At 45.4% G+C, this 14,127-nt stretch overlaps 1 protein-coding gene across 9 annotated transcripts in view; it reads left to right on the top strand.

Moving 5' to 3' along the window:
• Positions 1–14,127, top strand: part of KCNAB2 (potassium voltage-gated channel subfamily A regulatory beta subunit 2) — a 319,692-nt gene that overhangs the window by 262,466 nt on the left and 43,099 nt on the right. For all 9 annotated transcript variants that reach the window (XM_073603686.1, XM_073603683.1, XM_073603687.1 and 6 more), the window contains 4 exons: positions 2,803–2,847; positions 5,716–5,760; positions 5,838–5,881; positions 9,103–9,189. In XM_073603686.1, the coding sequence (XP_073459787.1) occupies positions 2,803–2,847; positions 5,716–5,760; positions 5,838–5,881; positions 9,103–9,189 (221 nt within the window). The remainder of the gene's footprint in view (positions 1–2,802; positions 2,848–5,715; positions 5,761–5,837; positions 5,882–9,102; positions 9,190–14,127) is intronic.

Raw genomic sequence — 14,127 nt, 5'->3', positions numbered from 1 at the left:
CCCGCCCTCTGCCCTGCTGATGTCCCGCCCTCTGCCCTGCTGATGTCCCGCCCTCTGCCCTGCTGACATCCCGTCCTTTTCCCTGCTGACGTCCCGTCCTCTGCCCTGCTGATGTCCCGTCCTCTGCCCTGCTGACGTCCCGTCCTCTGCCCTGCTGACCTCCCGTCCTCTGCCCTGCTGACGTCCCGTCCTCTGCCCCGCTGACGTCCCGTCCTCTGCCCCGCTGACGTCCCGTCCTCTGCCCCGCTGACGTCCCGTCCTCTGCCCCGCTGACGTCCCGTCCTCTGCCCCGCTGACGTCCCGTCCTCTGCCCCGCTGACGTCCCGTCCTCTGCCCCGCTGACGTCCCGTCCTCTGCCCCGCTGACGTCCCGTCCTCTGCCCCGCTGACCTCGCGTCCTTTGCCCCGCTGACGTCCCGCCCTCTGCCCCGCTGACGTCCCGCCCTCTGCCCCGCTGACGTCCCGCCCTCTGCCCCGCTGACGTCCCGCCCTCTGCCCCGCTGACGTCCCGCCCTCTGCCCCGTTGAGGTCCCGCCCTCTGCCCCGCTGTGGTCCCGTCCTCTGCCCTGCTGACCTCGCGTCCTTTGCCCCGCTGTTGTCCCGTCCTCTGCCCTGCTGACGTCCCGCCCTCTGCCCTGCTCACGCCCCGTCCTCTGCCCCCTTGACTTTTTTTTACTGCATCCCCACATCAGATAGACTAGATCCGGCCCTGAGCAGTTTTAATCACAGGGAGGAGCCTGCACCGCTGTACATGACTGAAGGGACCGCTATTTTTTGGAAACGGAAGAGAAAAAGAAAATGGCTGACATACTGATATGAAGATGAAAGCGGCTTACCCCATCAACCGGCACTAATAAACGGACCAGAAATTGGACATCACAGTGAAGACAATAATTGAGTTACAAATCCTTTTCCATGAAAATCTTTGTTCTCCATTTGTATCAAATTTCTGAGAATTTTCATTTTGGTAGAAAAGACTTTTTTTTTTGCTGCAATTTCCGGCCTGAAATGAAGTGATGCCGAGTGTGGAGATTACCATCATTAATTCCCTCTGTATGTGAATGACTCCCGCTATCTGTCCTCCGAGATCTTCCCTGTATAGAGGACATCAGAGAATTCCCAGAGGAGCCCATTGAAGACCAGAAACCGTTCCCTTCATTGTATGGAGGAGGATCTGATATCTACACCCGGGGCTCAGAGACCTCATGGGGCCGGGATGGCATTTCTTTGTCTGAAACTTATATTAATAATTCCTATGTGTGTACATACATCAGACCGAAGAACTACAGGAGGCGGACATGATACAGGAGACAGTCAGAGATTGCAGACATAGTACAGGAGATGATCAGAGACTGCAGACATGATACAGGAGACAGAGATTGCAGACATAGTACAGGAGACGATCAGAGACTGCAGACATGATACAGGAGACGATCAGAGACTGCAGACATGATACAAGAGTTGGTCAGAGACTGCAGACATGATACAGGAGATGGTCAGAGATTGCAGACATGATACAGGAGATGGTTAGAGATTGCAGACATAGTACAGGTGACGGTCAGAGACTGCAGACATGATACAGGAGATGGTTAGAGACTGCAGACATAGTACAGGAGATGGTCAGATACTGCAGACATGATACAGGAGATGGTCAGAGACTGCAGACATAGTACAGGAGATGGTCAGAGACTGCAGACATAGTACAGGAGATGATCAGAGACTGCAGACATGATACAGGAGATGATCAGAGACTGCAGACATAGTACAGGAGATGATCAGAGACTGCAGACATGATACAGGAGATGATCAGAGACTGCAGACATGATACAGGAGATGATCAGAGACTGCAGACATAGTACAGGAGATGATCAGAGACTACAGACATAGTACAGGAGATGATCAGAGACTGCAGACATGATACAGGAGATGATCAGAGACTGCAGACATAGTACAGGAGATGATCAGAGACTGCAGACATGATACAGGAGATGATCAGAGACTGCAGACATGATACAGGAGATGATCAGAGACTGCAGACATAGTACAGGAGATGATCAGAGACTACAGACATAGTACAGGAGATGATCAGAGACTGCAGACATAGTACAGGAGATGATCAGAGACTGCAGACATGATACAGGAGATGGTTAGAGATTGCAGACATAGTACAGGAGATGGTCAGAGACTGCAGACATGATACAGGAGATGATCAGAGACTGCAGACATGATACAGGAGATGATCAGAGACTGCAGACATGATACAGGAGATGATCAGAGACTGCAGACATAGTACAGGAGATGGTCAGAGACTGCAGACATGATACAGGAGATGGTCAGAGACTGCAGACATAGTACAGAAGATGGTCAGAGACCAAAATAGTGTCATACATCCCAGGTGTCTTCATGGGAGGAGGGGCTTTCTCAGCTAAGCACACTCTCCTGTCTGCATGCCTGAGCTAAGGGAAGATTGATTCCTGGACGTAAATGCTTAATGAATCCCCCCTCTACTCAAGATGGCCACAGCTAGAAATGGTGGGGGGGGGGGGGGGGTATGTTTCAAAGTTATTTCTCAACAAAATAAAGCATTGAGACTTGAATAGATGGATGGATGGGGGAGTTTGCATTGAGTAATAAAAAAATAAATTTAAATGGTGTTTTCATTTTTTTTGGTGCTCAGATACAATTTTATTCCATTTTCTTTTTTTTTCCTTTATTTGTTTGTTTGTCTTTTGATTACCTCTCATTCCTCAATCCCCGGTCATGTCCTCATGGCGGGTCTCACCTCTCTTTGTGTCGTTCTCAGGGCAGAAGTCGTATTAGGAAACATCATCAAGAAGAAAGGTTGGAGGTAATTATTTGCACTTTGTGTGATGAATCTTTAATGCGGTGACCAGTTTCATCTGCACGCTTCTTGCTCAGGAGTGAAAAAAAGACCGCCGTGAATTATTAATGCTGCCAAATACCGCCGCTTAATTTCTTGATATCTCGGCGGGTATTAAACTCGCACGCTCTGCTCGGCGAAAACGCCATTAGAGGATATTAAATGACGCGCTATGTACAGAGGTATTATTTTTTCTATCTTGTTGATCAAAGCTTAAAAATGATAAACTGAACAACGCGCTTCATAAACCATCAGATACGGAGCTAAAATAGAAGATAAAGAGTAACCCCGCCTTTGTTGAGAAACCCCTCCCCCTCTGAGTGATCTCTGTACATTACTCCGCCTTTGTTGAGAAACCCCTCCCCCTCTGAGTGATCTCTGTACATTACTCCGCCTTTGTTGAGAAACCCCTCCCCCTCTGAGTGATCTCTGTACATTACTCTGCCTTTGTTGAGAAACCCCTCCCCCTCTGAGTGATCTCTGTACATTACTCCGCCTTTGTTGAGAAACCCCTCCCCCTCTGAGTGATCTCTGTAGATTACTCCGCCTTTGTTGAGAATCCCCTCCCCCCTCTGAGTGTTCTCTGTACATTGCAGAGATTGTAACTTTGTTGCAGATTTCTACTTTTTGTTAGGCTCGGTTCACACTAGGGGCGGCATGACTTGCAGGTCGCCTCACCGAGGCGACCTGCACACGACGTCCACGGCGACTTGCAAAACGACTTCTGTATAGAAGTCTATGCAAGTCGCCTCAAGTCGCCCCAAAAGAAGTACAGGAACTACAGGGGCGACTTGTCAGGCGACATAGTCGCTTGACAAGTCGCCTCCCTTTCTGTACAATGGAACCGCTTGCGTCGCTCCGACTTAGAAAAAGGTTCCTGTACTTCTTTTGGGGCGACTTGCATAGACTTCTATACAGAAGTCGTTTTGCTAGTCGCCATGGATGTCGTGTGCAGGTCGCCTCGGTGAGGCGACCTGCAAGTTGTGCCGCCCCTAGTGTGAACCGAGCCGAACCTTTTTCTAAGTCGGAGCGACTTGAGTCGCTCCGATTAGAACGGTTCCATTGTAAAGAACGGGAGGCGACTTGTCAGGCGACTAGGTTATTCTGAAGAAATAGCTGTGTGTTTCTCTGTGTCCATGTGCTGTGTGAATGTGAATGGGAGTGACTTTATAATTATCATACGGCAAGTATGTGTATGTAAACATCAATTGCGGCACACATGTGAAGTATCATTGCGATTGAGAGCAATAATTCTACATATTTAACTCTAACCCAATAACCTGTAAAGGCTTTTAGAGCATCGCCTACCAAAAAAAAAATGGGTATAATATTGTTTTGCACTAAAATTCTATTCAGTGTATTTTTTCCTCAAAAATGCATTTGGTAAATATGTGCGCAAATCTCATGCGACATTAAAAAAAAAAAAAAAACTTGAAATGACCATCATTTTATTTTCCAGGGTCTGTGCTTTAAAAAAAAAAATACATATACTTTTGCAAGTTTACAGTAATTTCTAGAAAAAAAAAATGCTGATTTTTTTTTTACATGTGTTCAAAAAATTAAAAAAATGTCCCTAAGGCCTCTTTCACACGGGGCAGATCAGTCATGATCCGCCCCGTGAACATCCGCTTGCTCAGCGGGGATAGCTCCGCCGATCCCCGCTGAGCAGGAAGATGACAGGTGCATCGCTGCACACTGTGCAGCGACGGACCTGTCAGAGCGCCGCTCTCCCCTATGGGGGGATCGGATGATGACGGTCCGTAGTGTCCGTCGTCATCCGATCCGATCCGAAAACGGAGGAAAAAGTAGGTTTTTCCTCCGTTACACTTTTCGGATCGGAGCGGGTCGGATGTCAGCGGACATGTCACCGCTGACATCCGACGCTCCATAGGGATGACTGTATGTCCGTTTTTCATCCGAAAACGGATGGATGAAAAACGGACATACGGATCATCCGTGTGAAAGAGGCCTAATGCGACATTAAAAAAAACTTGAAATGACCACCATTTTATTTTCCAGGGTCTGTGCTTTTAAAAAAAAAAAAATTTTATATATATATATATATATATATATATATATATATATATATATATATATATATATATATATATATATATATATAAATTTTTTTTTTTTTCAAAAGCACAGACCCTGTCCTATATATATATACTTTTGTGAGTTTACAGTAATTTGTAGAAAAAAATGTAGATTTTTTACATGTATTCAAAAAATAAAAAAAGGCCCTGGTAGACAAGTGTTTAAATTTATTGGATAAAAACTATTTTACTATAGACAGGTCAACCTGGCATATGAAACATTGTTTAACCACTTGAAGACCGGGCTTTTTCCTGCACTTTTTGTTTACAAGTGTACATTAGTTTTTTTTTTACTAGAAAATTTACTTAGAACCCCAAAACATTACATTTTTTTTTTAGCAGAGACCCTAGAGAATAAAATGGCGATTGCTGCAATTTTTTTTTATGTCACACGGTATTTGTTTTTCAAACGCAATTGTTTTGGGGAAAAAAATACACTTTGATGAATTAAAGAACAAAACAGAATATTTACTCCATTTTTTTTGTAAAATGTGAAAGATGAGGTCACGCCGAGTAAATAGATACCTAACATGTCACTCTTTAAAATTGCGCACACTCATTTTTTTTTATTGCGGTCAGTAAGTGTACTTCTAATTGTATGGATGTTGTATCAACATATGTAAGGCAAATAAAAAACAAAAAACAAAACTTGTGCCCTTATGTCTTATATATTTTATGTCACACACAAAAAAAAATGTAATGCTAATTTTGTGGTGTCTTTTTTTTTTTTTTTTTCTAGACGGTCCAGTTTGGTTATCACAACCAAAATTTTCTGGGGGGGAAAGTAAGTCATCCAAACCTTTTCTCCTCGTGTGTTTGTACATAGGAGACAATCATCCATAACACTTTTCTATGTTCCAGGGCGGAAACTGAGCGAGGTTTATCCAGAAAACATATCATTGAAGGTAAGTGTCATTTCCTCCCTTATGTTTGTCACTCTGTGTATAAGAAGTGGTGCAATTAAAAAAAGCCGGTTGCAGTCAAGCCGGTTACTTTGGATTACGGTGGCTGTTGGTAGATGGGGGATCACCTGCTGGGTTCTTGTATCTCTCAGCTACTTCAACGCTGAGACATCCCCACCACTATTCACAGTTCTTCCTTACTTTTGTGGCCATTGCAAAGCCAATTAAAACCTTTTATTATGACCTTGTGAGGGAGAGTGGAAGCCAAACTATAACAGAACAATCTCTGCACCCCGGGGTCTCTGAGGTGTATAGGAGGATCCTGAAAGGATATTCAGAAAATGAGTTCTCACCGACAACCGGTATCAGGGTCAGATTTAGTGGAGGTGACCTTTAAGACCAAACCAATAGCTTTTGAGAAGATTTGTGTTTTCTAATATTTGTTGGATACTTTTCTACAGCCAGTGGATCATTTCCTAGAAAAAGTATGTAAATGTAAAGAGGAAAAATAAATGCCATTTACCCTCCTCTTACCTTCTCTGTGTATATAGAATGTGAATGAACGAGGCGGGACTCTGTAGAGATCAATGACCACTTATTAATAAAGTGATTTGAGAGCATCAAATTGGTGTAGAAGAATGTAACATGTGGGTCAGATACACCCCCTGAGCTTTGGGGACACCCCCCCTGACCTTTGGGGACACACCTCCTGAGCTTTGAGGACACACCTCCTAAGCTTTGGGGACACACCTCCTGACCTTTGGGGACACACCTCCTGAGCTTTGAGGACACACCTCCTAAGCTTTGGGGACACACACCCTGACCTTTGGTGACACACCTCCTGACCTTTGGGACACACCCCCTGACCTTTGAGGACACACCCCCTGACCTTTGGGGACACACCTCCTGAGCTTTGAGGACACACCTCCTAAGCTTTGGGGACACACACCCTGACCTTTGGGGACACACCTCCTGACCTTTGGGGACACACCTCCTAAGCTTTTCGGACACACCCCTTGACCTTTGGTACACACCTCCTAAGCTTTGGGGACACACCCCCTGACCTTTGGAGACACACCTCCTGACCTTTGGGACACACCTCCTGACCTTTGGGGACACACCTTCTGAGCTTTGAGGACACACCTCCTGACCTTTGGGGACACACCTCCTGAGCTTTGAGGACACACCTCCTGACATTTGTCCCTTGGGGGAGGTCTCTAGTCCAATCCCTAAGTCCTGGCCTTCTTCTTTAACCACTTCAGTCCCGGAAGAATTTACCCCCTTCCTGACCAGAGCACTTTTTGCGATTCGGCACTGCGTCGCTTTAACTAACAATTGCGCGGTCATGCGACGTGGCTCCGAAACAAAATTGACGTTCTTTTTTTCCCCACAAATAGAGCTTTCTTTTGGTGGTATTTGATTGCCTCTGCGGTTTTCATTTTTTGCGCTATAAAACAAAAAAGTGTGACAATTTAAAAAAAAAAAAACGCAATATGTTTTCATTTTTGCTATAATAAAAATCCCCCAAAATATATATTTACATTTTTTTTTTTCCTCAGTTTAGGCCGATATGTATTCTTCTACATATTTTTGGTAAAAAAAAATCTCAATAAGCGTATATTGATTGGTTTGTGCAAAAGTTATAGCGTCTACAAATTAGGGGATAGATTTATGGCATTTTTATTATTTTTATTTTTTTTTATTCGTAATGGCGGCGATCTGCGATTTTTATCATGACTGCGACATTATGTCGGACACATCGGACACTTTTGACACTATTTTGGGCCATTGTTATTGATATGGCGATCAGTGCTATAAAAATGCACTGATTACTGTGTAAATGACACTGGCAGGGAAGGGGTTAAACACTAGGGGGCAATCAAGAGGTTAAGTGTGTCCTAGGGAGTGATTCTAGCTGTGGGGGGATGGGCTACCACTCACATGACAGCGATCACAGCTCCCGTTGACAGGGAACGGTGATCTCTGTCATGTCACAAGGCAGAATGGGGGAAATGCCTTGTTTACATAGGCAACTCCCCATTCTGCAGCTCTGTGACACGTTCGCCGGAAGACCTGCGGACATCGGGTCCCATGGGCACGGTCACGCTGTAGGCGGCGGGCGCGTGCCTGCTAACCCTGCCAATTAAAGGGGACGTACAGGTGCGCCCGTTTGCCCACCGCTGCCATTGTCCCGACGTATATCGGTGTGCGGCGGTCAGCAAGTGGTTAAGGGAAAACCCTAACACTAGCCCTAAAACCCTACCCTGACCCTAACACTAACCCCTAACACTTATTATAAATTCAGCCAATATCCCTGACACTTAAAGTGATTGTAAACCTCAGACATAAAATATGAACAAAGCGTATCCCTCTATAGTGTGTACTTGTCTCAGTCCAGAGCACTGAGCTGAGGGGTTGATTTACTAAAGGACAACAGTCTGTGCATTTTGGAAGTTCAGTCGCTCCACAGCTTAGTAGTCCAATCATATGCAAGAAAAAATGCTGTTTCTTTTTTTTTTTTCATTTTTCTTTGCATGTGATTGGGTATTCTTTGCAAAGTGAAGCTTTACCTCATTTACTAATCTCAACTGCACTTTTCAAAGTGCATAGCCAGCCTAGCTGCCTTAAGTAAATCAACCCCCTAAGTGTAATTTCTGTCCACTGCCTCCTTCCTTTGCTATCTGCGTTCTGACGAGTTTTCCTGACACCAAGATATAAATGGTGACAGGGTAGGAAGCTCCGGCACACAGCCTGTGATTGATAGCTTCAGCTCTGTTCCTATGTGAAGGGGGAGGGGTGTCTCTTCCCTCCAGTCATCTCTCACTGAGCTCTGCAGAGTGCAACATCAGATTCCCCGCCTTCACTTTCTAAAAAGCTCAGACGAGCTGTATAAAATTTCTGGACATGGAACGGCTGTAGAGGAGAGAAGACTGCAGATAAAAAGGTACAACTTATGTAGGGAGATTTGTTTTCATCTCTGGGTATCACCTGAGGACAGTCACTTCACTGGGGATATGGAGGGGTTCACAACCACTTTAAATGTCTGATTGAGGAATGGTATAGCCGAGTTTTTACAGCAATGTATATGGGTGGATGAGAAGAGTGCATGTGGTCAGAATGCCGAACGATTGGCGAGTGATTGACAAATAGTCGTGTTGTTGCAGATATTCTGGAGATGCCGCATGTAATGTGTTTTAATAACGATCTGCTTAATCGTTATCAAGGTTTAAAAGCTTCTCTAGAAAGACTCCAGCTAGAATATGTGGATGTAGTGTTTGCTAATCGCCCCGATCCCAACACTCCCATGGAAGGTAAGACCGATCGATATACCAGAAGTTTGATTCGTTGTATAGAATATGATGAGGATTGTTTCACATGACGAAGGTCGAAGTGATGAGTCGGGGGTCAGTTCACTAAGACGGATCGCATGCGGAACCCTCACCCACCGGTCACTATTTAATCATTTAACAAAATAAAATTTCCAACTAAGGCCGGCCCACACACGGGTCAAATTTCTAAAGAATTTTCTTTTTTTGAAAATCTTATCTAAGAATTTTCATTCGCATTTCGCACCATTAGTGGAGCTGCAGCAACAGCCGATGTTTGTGCGGCCATCAAATTTGAGTAATCGGACACGCTGGCAATTTTTGGAAAAACGAACGATTTTCTAATCGATGATATGAGAAATCTAATCGAAAAAGAAATGCGCATGTGCAAGGAAAGAAAATTCCCGGGAAGAAAAGAAGATTCCCGGCCACGAAAATTCTTTTCTGTAGCAGCATGAGGTGTGATTGAAGGCTTTGGTTGGCCGAATTTCGAAAATCAATGGTGGCGCCATCCGATCACAAAACGCGCAAATTCTCTGATTTTCAAAAGAAAATTCTTTCGAAATTCGACCCGTGTATGTCCAGCCTAACAGAGGGCCGCATCTCACAGGTCTGCTACAATCGGAACCTTCATGAACATTTTCACGGTTTATCGTTGTGACGTCTATAGAAGAGCATTAAAGGCAGCCGATTCAGAGAGAAATACAATGTAACAAAATACAAAAACACAACAATTCAAACCCAACTCAAGCAACATAAAATCACATATTATTGATATTTTGTAATTAAGGTCATTTTCTGGCACCTTAAAAGTCCTGAAATACATAGCATGGGAAAGAAGCAGATTGTGAGAGATATTGGTGCTGCCGCCCCGATAGAGATACATTATGGGAAGGTTCCCCCAGTGGGGTTTTTTTTTCGCAGCAGGGTAAATAAATTAAAGAATTAGGTTCTTTATTGAGAGATTATCGTCATAAAATTAAACACATTGCTATTAAAATAGGAGCTCTGTTCGGGGGATATATAGCCATTGAAAAATACATGAAAATTGCAAAAATAAAAATTATACACAGCATTATATGTCCAATGGTCTGGTGTGTAGGATTCCCGACGCGTTTCGGCCTAAAAGGTCTTCCTCAGGGGTGTGGTTTGCTGTTTAAACAATTATATATTTAGCATTTCAGTTATTAACATATTAAACAAGGAGGGTTATTCATGTATATATGAAAAAAGTTCCATAAACTATAATTACAAATAGGGAGTATAAATGGAAAATCTCCTGACCAGAGTTCCTCTAAAGACGGTTGGATAATCCCAAATGTTCCCAGGCCACTCGCACTCCTCCAAGGGGGGACACCGCATCCCCTGTTGTGTCTTACAAGGAGCCGCACTGACCCACTGAAGGAGCAGAGGGGCGAGGAGTCCTGAAATACATTCCAGATATTTGGGTAGTCTCCCAAACTTCTAGAGGACGTGGAACAACCCCTTATATCAGCCCAGAGCAGCAGCACACCCTCCATAGGTGCATTGTGTGCGTTCCCCAGGGTGGGGGTGGGGGGACAACACACTGTGCCCCCGCACATTGCACAACAATGGGGAAACATCATTCCATGTCTTCGCAGCAGAAAAGCTCCATCCAGCATGGCAGGGATGAGTTTAGTCAAACCCGACAGCCAATCATAGGCAGTGGAGACATTCCCCGCCCCCATTGCACACTTGGTCTTGGTCCGACTTGGTCTAATTCAGTTTAAAGGGGGAGGAGAACTGTGATTGGCCACTGCTAAGGCCTATCATAGTCCTAGCCCTACCAAGGACAGAGGCTGGGAAAGACACACTGCTAAATGTTTAAAAAGGAAGTAGAGAAATAAAGTGATGCTGAACAGTCCAGAGAGGATGATGAGCTGTACGGGGGAGGGGCTGTGTGGCTGTTTTGGGATAGAGGGCCACTTACTACTGACCCCTGAACTCCCCTTCACTCACCACTGACCCCCTAACTCCCCCTCACTCACCACTGACCCCCTAACTCCCCCTCACTCACCACTGACCCCTGAACTTCCCCTCACTCACCACTGACCCCCTGTGTCACTTACTACTTACCCCCTCACCACTGACCCCCTAACTCCCCCTCACTCACCACTGACCCCCTGTGTCACTTACTACTTACCCCCTCACCACTGACCCCCTGTGTCACTTACTACTTACACCCTCACCACTGACCCCCTAACTCCCCCTCACTCACCACTGACCCCCTGTGTCACTTACTACTGACCCCTGAACTCCGCTTCACATACTACTAGCCTCTGAACTCTGCGTTACTTCTGACCCCTGAACTCTGCCTCATTTACTTTTAATCTCTGAATAGCTTACTCCTGACCCCCTGAACTCTGTGTCACTTACTACTGACCTCTGAACTCTGTGCCACTAACAACTGACCTCTGCTTTACTACTGACCTTTGTGCCACTTACTACTGACCTCTGCTTTACTACTGACCTCTGCTTTACTACTGTCCTCTGTGCCACTTACTACTGACCTCTGTGCCACTTACTACTGACCTCTGTGCCACTTACTACTGACCTCTGTGCCACTTACTACTGACCTCTGTGCCACTTACTACTGACCTCTGCCATACTTACTACTTACTCCTGGCCCCTGAACTCTGTGTCACTTTCTCCTGACCTCTGCATCACTTTCTACTGACCTCTGAGCTCTGTGTCACTTATTACTGACCTCTGAAGTCCACTACACATACTACTAGCCTCTGAACTCTGCGTTACTTCTGACCCCTGAACTCTGCCTCATTTGCTACTGACCTCTGACTCATTTACTCTTAATCTCTGAATAACTTACTCCTGACCCCCTGAACTCTGCCACACATACTACTTACCCCTGAGTCGCTTACTACTGACCTCTGCATCACGTACTAGACTGACCTCTGAATCACTCCTGATCTTTGTACTCTGCATCATTTACTACTGAACCTTTTGTGTCATCTACTACTCAGCCCCCCTGCACTCTGCGTCCCTTTAAGCCTCGGCCAATATTCAGTGCAATGAAAGCCACACCAAATATTTGCACCTTATGATCTTGCACACAGAGGCCTCCTGCATTCAAAAAATTGAAACATTTAAAAAAAGAATGGGCTGGCATTGAGCTGTAACTATAAAATGATTTGTCAATGACTATTTCTGTAGACAAGACGAGTCTTCTGATCGTTATAAAACTTGTGCAGCTTGGTGAACTGACCCCGTATGTCCTCACCCCATATGTCCTCACCCCGTATGTCCTCACCCCGAATGTCCTCACCCCGAATGTCCTCACCCCGTATGTCCTCACCCCGAATGTCCTCACCCCGTATGTCCTCACCCCGTATGTCCTCACCCCGTATGTCCTCACCCCGTATGTCCTCACCCCGTATGTCCTCACCCCGAATGTCCTCACCCCGAATGTCCTCACCCCGTATGTCCTCCCCCCGAATCTCCTCACCCCGAATGTCCTCACCCCGAATGTCCTCACCCCGTCTGTCCTCACCCCCTATGTCCTTACCACGAATGTCCTCACCCCGAATGTCCTCACCCCGTATGTCCTCCCCCCGAATCTCCTCACCCCGAATGTCCTCACCCCGAATGTCCTCACCCCGAATGTCCTCACCCCGTCTGTCCTCACCCCCTATGTCCTTACCACGAATGTCTTCACCCCGAATGTCCTCACCCCGAATGTCCTCACCCCGTATGTCCTAACCCCGTATGTCCTAACCCCCTATGTCCTCACCCCAAATCTCCTCACCCCAAATCTCCTCACCCCCTATGTCCTCACCCCGTATGTCCTCACCCCGAATCTCCTCACCCCAAATCTCCTCACCCCCTATGTTCTCACCCCATATCTCCTCACCCCATATCTCCTCACCCCGAATGTCCTCACCCCCAATGTCCCCACCCTGTATGTCCTCACCCCCAATGTCCCCACCCTGTATGTCCTCACCCCCAATGTCCCCACCCTGTATGTCCTCACCCCCAATGTCCCCATATCTCCTCACCCCCAATGTCCCCACCCCATATCTCCTCACCCCGAATGTCCTCACCCTGGTCCCCATTTCTTGTCTGCATTAAAAATGTGTTTGTTTTGCAAAATCTTATGGAGATTGTGTGTCCTTTTTTTTTTATTTTAAGGACAGAGATGATGTAAAAATATTTTCTGTGTGTTTTTAAACAACTTTATTGTACAGCAGCGGCTTAAAGTGCCTAAAGTGGAACTCCTGGCACAATTCAAATCACATTAGTCTTCATGGGGGTTGGATAAAATAAAGAATAATTAAAGTGCTGGAAAAATTTGCTTTCCTGGAGAAAGTACTGCAGGCTCGCTTCACTGCCGGCCACATGTCCACAAACCTTGGCACGTGGTTATGTGGTCCCTGTCGATGGGAAGAATCGGACAATCTTATCGATGATCAGTGGCTTTAAGAGAGATCACCTGATAGATCAGCTTTGTCTTTAGACATCTGCCCATCACTGAAGGGAGTCAGTAGCGGTGTTTTCTCCAGGAAGGTTGAATATAGATCCAAGTTATGTAAATTTGTTTAGGCTTTTTTTTTTTTACTTCTAATGACTTGTTATCCAATGGTTGGCTTCAGCATGGGAGATGAAATGTCTTTTCCACACCCAACCCATAAAGATCCAGCAAAGTGCTGGTTTTATTGTGAATTGTATTGCCTGGATTTGTCTTTAGCCTGGAGTTCCATTTTAAAACTTTTTTTTTTTTCTAAAAATTACTTACAATAAAAGTTTAAATGACTGACTATAGGCTCAATTTACTAATTTGGAATTATTTGTGGTCATGTTCAGTCACATGGCTGAAAATAATTCTAATTCTAATCAATAACACGTTTTTATCTTAGTGAATTGAGCGCTATTTGTATAAAATTGTGT

Source organism: Aquarana catesbeiana, linkage group LG10 (assembly GCF_042186555.1).
Source record: "Aquarana catesbeiana isolate 2022-GZ linkage group LG10, ASM4218655v1, whole genome shotgun sequence".
Lineage (NCBI taxonomy): Eukaryota > Metazoa > Chordata > Amphibia > Anura > Ranidae > Aquarana > Aquarana catesbeiana.
Note: the sequence above shows the minus strand (reverse complement) of the source record. Positions and strands in the feature narration are given on the sequence as shown.